Source organism: Oculina patagonica, chromosome 6, assembly GCF_052425735.1.
Source record: "Oculina patagonica isolate OP01 chromosome 6, crgOcupat, whole genome shotgun sequence".
NCBI classification, from domain to species: domain Eukaryota; kingdom Metazoa; phylum Cnidaria; class Anthozoa; order Scleractinia; family Oculinidae; genus Oculina; species Oculina patagonica.
Genome location: NC_135763.1, coordinates 16,951,689 through 16,958,132, shown reverse-complemented (window position 1 = coordinate 16,958,132; position 6,444 = coordinate 16,951,689). Strand labels below are relative to the sequence as shown.

At 35.1% G+C, this 6,444-nt stretch overlaps 1 protein-coding gene across 1 annotated transcript; it reads left to right on the top strand.

The window, feature by feature from the left end:
• Window positions 1–608: 608 nt before the first annotated feature.
• LOC144657774 (uncharacterized) lies at window positions 609–5,652 on the top strand. The gene is made up of 4 exons (XM_078518126.1): window positions 609–1,834; window positions 2,903–2,977; window positions 3,324–3,413; window positions 4,340–5,652. Exons 1-4 carry the CDS (start codon window positions 836–838, stop codon window positions 4,391–4,393), a joined length of 1,218 nt encoding a protein of 405 aa, XP_078374252.1. The 5' UTR covers window positions 609–835; the 3' UTR covers window positions 4,394–5,652.
• Window positions 5,653–6,444: the final 792 nt, after the last annotated feature.

Sequence of the window (6,444 nt, the reverse complement as noted above, 5' to 3'; positions counted from 1 at the left end):
CGATGAAGTGACAGAGGTGCTGCGAACAACACTGTTGAAACCACTCGTTTGTTTCAAAATCAGCTGCAAGCTCATCATGACAGCTTTTTAATATTTGATTTCAATTTTCATTACATCAAACAAAGGTATACAAAAACACATCGCGTGATAAGGTTTATTGATATTCAGTACTGAATGAAAATAATCCGTGAGTGGTCCCAAAAATAATAATTACTTCGCTCTTAAAATATACGCATTTATTTTAAGGAGAAAAATGAAAACTTTAAAATAAATTTCGGCGGGTGTTAAAGTACGACATCTTGTTTTATTTGCTGAGTGAGAGTAAGAAGCAGATAGGTTGGAACCACTTCAAAGAGAACAATAGATTTTTTTTATTTGCCATCTGCTCAGTGTGGCTTTGTTTGTTTTTTTTTTTGATGTTAACTCTTTTCCTAAAAGGTATTTTTTAAGATTTGATGCTGGTGAAGAAATTATTAGAATTTCTTTCATTACTTCAACGACACCTTAAAATACAAATGCAATTATTAAACCTCATTTCGACTCCTAGTTATTTAGTACATGTTATATGCAACTTAGCAAACAGAATCTTATTATATCTTGATTAAAATTTATCTGTGGTAGAAAATGAATTTAAAATTATAAATAACAACACGAACTCACATGACTCCATACGCTATTAGCCGGAAAAAAATAAAAGCACATTACAAAGTACTGTAATTAATTTTAAAAAGTGTTTTTTACTTGACTTTCTATACGTTTTCATTTTCGGAGCGGTCAAAACCTGCCTCCCAGAGTAACAACTAACGAACCTTCCAGCGTACGCAGAGATAACGAAATGCCGTCTTCGAATTCAGTTCAAGCTACGACGAACGGTGTTCCAATGGCCGATGACACGATTTCAAATCAAGAAAATGTCAACGAACAGCTGCTAACAGACGTTGATGGAGTATACAGTCCGGTGCTAAAACTGATGAAGATATTTGGAACGTTCTTTGGAGATACAAACCTAAAACGTTTGACACATGCTTCTGGTCGGTTCAAGAAACTGGTTTATCTTGAGCGCTTTTATTGTGGTGTTGTCATTTTTGGTTGCTGGTTGAATTTTATTATGTCCTTTGTCGATGTTTTCGTAGCAGATAACATCTACCTCTTTGTAATGTTTAGCTTGTGGTGTCTTTTAATCGCAATGAGTGGCACGGTTTCTTTGATTGTTCTGTGCGTGCCTTTTGCAGATACGGGAAAATCTCGATTCCAAAGTTTTCTTGGTAATTTAATCGCCATCGAGAGCAATGTTAATTTAGAAAAGGTCAAACGTAAGTCAAAGAAAGGCATAATTATATTTTCGTTCTTCATCGTTAGTACATCAGTCGCTGTCATGATTACGAATCTAGTGTCGGACATGAACATAGCAGGTCCCGAACCGTGGAAACAGTGGTTTGGCTTTAGAATACTTGCCCTAGTCTTTTCTATTTATGGAATGGGTGTGTGGTTGCTTCCAGTTCTCTTTTTCTGTCTTACATGCTTGATGCTGGAGGAATTGTTCGATGATTTGCATAAACGAATGTCATCATTGCAGTCGTTGGACATAAGAATTCTCAAGATGGAACATCACAGACTATGTGAAGTAGTCGAGCTTGCTGACAAGATGCTTGGTCCTCTTCTACTTGGAATGGTTTCTTTGTACATTCCATCGATATGTTTCAATTTCTACAAAGCTATTAACTTACCCGAAGAACGCAAATTTGTGTTTCTTGGAAACAATTTGTTCTGGCTTGTAACTGCTGCTAATATGTTAGCAATGATCATGTTCTTTGGATCCAAAGTCTTCGAAAAGGTAAGTGGCAGAACGATTTTAATGTTTCATATCTTTTTTCGATGTGTCTGCTATTTACTTGTTTTGTTTTATAAATATTCCTTTCTTTGTGATAAGTTAAAATATTGCGCTGATTTCAAACATCTTAGTGAAAAAAGAATCATTTTAGCTGACAAATTTCGTGACTTATGCTCCAATAAAATAATCAAGGAATACTTTGCTGTGTTAATTAGTTGCCCAGGTGACTTAACGTTTCTATGGCAACCTAGTTTTCAAAGGCTGTTTAATTTTCAAGATTTTTTAGCGAGATTTTGGTTGTTTTAAAGGGCTTGTTCAATCTTAACATTTTCTTGATTTTTTTCAAATCAACTGTAGATTTTTTTGAATGTTTAAAAACCCAAAATGGAAGAAACAAAATGCAAAGTGCGACAGCAAACGTTAACATGACAGAGACTCCGCATGGTTAAATTTTTCAATTTTATAGCATATGAAACGTCAAGTGAATTCTAAGTTTTTTCAAACTCTCGTATTCCATGTGCCATTTTTGCATCCACTGTTTTCATTTTTTCTCAAAATGGCGGACTTTTTAAAATGTATGACGCCTTTCCGACTAGTAATGACGTCACAATTGGCACGTAAATCCCGCTGAAATAAACATCTCTGCCGATCTTGCTTCACACACCATATACAGTTCTAACAAGATTTCTCAAAGCCTCTTTTTCTCGAAATTCCCGATAAATCGAACTACAGAGTCATTTCCCTTGGATTTGCGTCACTCAGTTGAAACTTGGAGGTTCTAGCCTGCGTGGCAGGCGTAAAAAGGGGAGGAAAAGGGGGAGGGGGAAAAGAAGGGGAAGGGGAAGGAACCTTCCCTTCCCCCGCCCCCCCTCCCCCTCCGTTTTTCCCTCGTTCTCTCTCTTCCCAACACCCCCACCCTCCCCTTTCGACGCCTGCTACGCAGGCTATGGAGGTTCTAGAAATCCTAATTCTACCGTAACTACTATAATTTTAGTACCTCCCCCAGGCCATATACAGGGCTTAGCCGACACATCTGGATCTTTATATTTATCACGTACATTGCTGTTTCAGATTAATGGCATTCAAAATATCTTACAAACTCTTGTTTCAAAGGAAGAAGAAGGAAAGTTGTTTACTGCTATACAGGTATTGTCTCTTGTTTAAAAAGCAAGCAATTGCCCAAGCAATTGAAACCTGTAAATCTCCACAGAGTGCTAGAAGACTACTCAAACAATAAAGAAACAGAATGTTTAAATGACGTCGCAAAACTCGCAATACAACTATCCTTAAAAAAAACTTCCAACATTTTGAATAATAATTTCAATACCCATATCATATCCAAACACCTCCTTCCACAAAAATAATTAAATTAGCAAGAAACAAGTTAAAGAAATAAACAAATCAATCAATCAATCAACAAATGAATAAATAAAATCCCATGTCTACTCGACAAACTAGCTTCATTTGACTTTTCTTTGTAATCTAATTTCAGTTAGTGATGTTTGTGCAGGACCTTCAAGGCAACCCAAAGGGTCTCTCTATTGGGGGATTGGTCGTGATTACCAAGTCCATGTCTTTAACGGTAAAGCTGTTGATTTAGTCTCCTTTCTTATCTAGGTACATAAACGCATTTTAATTATTTTTTCTTGTGCTGCCAGCACTCATGCACCTTATTTGATAGTTTGACAGATACATGTAAGAGGCGCGGATATTTTAGTATTTCGTAGTATTTTCTGGACCCTACCAGGGCGAGGAAAATGCAAGCAAGAGATGAGTACAATTCAATGATTTCAATCTCCTTTCCTATCTTCAATCATATTGATAAATTTTAATTTAATTTAATCCATTTTCACTGACATAATATAAACTGCAAAGAAACACACGAACAACAAAACTAAATACAATTATAAAAATAAGTCTGAATAAAACAGCAGCGAGGAAGGACCAGAAAGGAACATTTTGACAGTTTTTTAGCACAAGAAAACAAAACTGTTCATTCTTGTGCTTATTCTTATAATTGGGGAAGACGGCATAAGAAGAATAAGACTTGTACGCTGATTCTTATGCTATGCTTATGTTTGTGCTCGTGCTTATATACCGCCCAGTGAAAGCCAGTCTTAGACGTTTTTTTTAATTTTACGGCAAATTGTTTACTTGTTTTTTCTTCCCATTATGGCAATAAACTAAAATTGGAAAGATAAAAAAAGTGGCCATTACTCTATTTTTAATTTAATTTTGAATGGGTAAGTACAGTGCGCATTACAGAAAGTGTATGGGGCTTCTTGTGAACAAAGATGGGCTAGCAGCATCTACGTGAATTTACAAGTAAAGTGCTGATCGGCAACCTGCAAAGAATTGGCAAAAAAACTGTGAACATAACGCTTTACGTTTCTGGTCTTTTATAGCAAATAGTTTTTTTTTTTTTCATTATTGCAATGAAATCGAAAGAAGGATAAGGAAAGTGGTCTTTACAATATTTTTAATTTCTACATTTCTTCTTTTTTTCAGATTCTTGGAGTGATTGTTTCTTACTTTGCTGTTATGCTGTCCTTGCCAAAATAATGCCAGTTGTGTTAAGTGTAATATATATAAGATATTATTAGCGATAAGTTAGACTACTCAATTTTTTTCGGAGCGAACAGTCAACGAAGCGGGAATCGGTGGTTTTAACGGAATGAAGTCTGAGACATACAGTTTTAGGGTTTTTTTACGATTTTTTTATATTTAACAATTGGACTACGAGCCCAAGTTTTCTATGAGCAAATAGCCAACGAGGCGCAGCCGAGTTGACTATCGCTCATAGAAAACGAGGGCGAGTAGTCTAATTGTTTTAGTAGAAACTCTGAAGGATTGCAGTCCAAAACCTACAATATTGTGCACTTTGAAGACAAAAATCAAGAAAATTTTCCGCTTAAAGAGCTACGCGAGCGCGCGACTGTTTTCTATCGGCGAATAGAAATCAGTGGGAGAACCAATACATAGTTTTAGGAAACAAAGGGAGAACTAAAAAGATTCGCAGTTTTCCAGTAGAACATGGCTGACTATTCTACTAGTATACTAATGCAAATACTGCAATCGGATTGGCTGAGCTATTGTACACTGTAAGCCATTAGTGTGCAGTGGCCGAGGGTCCTCTACGGAATGACGAAATTTTTCTCTTTTCTTCAAATTTTTTTGAGATACTTTCGAGAAACTTTGAAAATTATTGCATTTTTTGTATAATGTTTCGCAATTAATGTCAATATTAAAGATTTTTATTAAAGGTTCTAAAGATTTGTTTCCTTGTTGCTATATCACGTTATGAGATACATGTATATAATTGATATTTAACAACACTTGCTTGTTGTAATTATAAATTAACTGTTTTACCCAAAGTTAAGCTGTTTTTATTTCCAAAGTAGTATGCCTTATGTAAGGACTTGTTTTATCGTTGTTTTTACTGTTATGCTATTTGCAGTGTTCCGTCAGACAGTACATGTAGCTAAAACTTTATTCACTTTAACAAGTATAAACAGCAGTAAACAAGAAATCCTATCTTTATTTTGGTTGCTGTACACTTGTAAACAACTGCTATTTTTGTTAATGCAACTATTATTTAAGGAGGCTTGATGCAGTTTTTTATAGCCCTAGGGTGGTCGTTTTGAAATTGAAAATTATGTAGGAAGCCAATGTTCGATTTTTACCAAAATACACCATAATGATCAAATATGACCAAAGTTTTATTTTTTACTGGTCATTAGGTCACAAAGGTTACCATAGCAACGATTGAAGTTTTCTTTTGTTTTCAAACTAGCTTGATTTTCTCGAAATCTACATTAACTCTTGGTATTAATTTTTTATATGTAAAAGTTTAGTAGATTGACTAACTGTTGACAAAATTTTAGAAAAATCTGTAAGAGCGTTTTAGAGTAAATCAAGAATTATTATTGTTGTTGTAAGCATTTTGTTATCTCTCGTGCTTATACGTGCAAATGTAAATGTAAGTTTTCACAAATAAAACAACAGTTTTAACTGAAAAATCATCAGATTGATTGAACCGCATGTCTTGTTAATTATATTGTTCCTAAGTTACTTTAACTGTCATTGCGCGCGCTATTTTTTGTTTCCCAATGGTGAACCGCATATGATTAGTGCGACCAGAAGGTGCGACTTATTAGTGTGTATAACAGTCGTATGAGTTGAACGTTATTTTTTTTATTCAAATGATCAGTTAATTGTTGGCTGAAGAACAAAAACACATTGCAGAAAATTTCCACGGCATTCGTTATTAATCATAGCAGTACGCGTTTATTTTGTAAGTCTCCTGTCTAAGTGAAAAAAATATCAAATATATCACCAGGGCTGTGTCTGGAAGTAAGTAGTAAAAGCTAGAACTAAACCATGCATTAGTTTTTGACTAAATTTACGTTATTTGTGATTGTAAGATTTTTCTCCTCGATTTGACGTGAGTGGCTTAGGAACTGGACTATTCACAAACCTGGTCGCCTCAAATGGGGGGAGGATCAGGTGGAGAATATCTAAGAAAGCAGGACAAAAATAGTGGGAATCAAACTGTAGGCCATGAGAACAATCTACATCCTTGTTTGTTTGCGTACAGAATGAAAATTACCATA

Bases quoted from the DNA above. Each gene is read 5' to 3' on its own strand.
- LOC144657774 (XM_078518126.1), top strand. From the start codon at position 836: ATGCCGTCTTCGAATTCAGTTCAAGCTACGACGAACGGTGTTCCAATG. The intron at 2,978-3,323 runs GTATTGTCTCTT...ATCTAATTTCAG, and splicing joins AGTTGTTTACTGCTATACAG to TTAGTGATGTTTGTGCAGGA. The intron at 3,414-4,339 runs GTAAAGCTGTTG...TCTTTTTTTCAG, and splicing joins CCAAGTCCATGTCTTTAACG to ATTCTTGGAGTGATTGTTTC.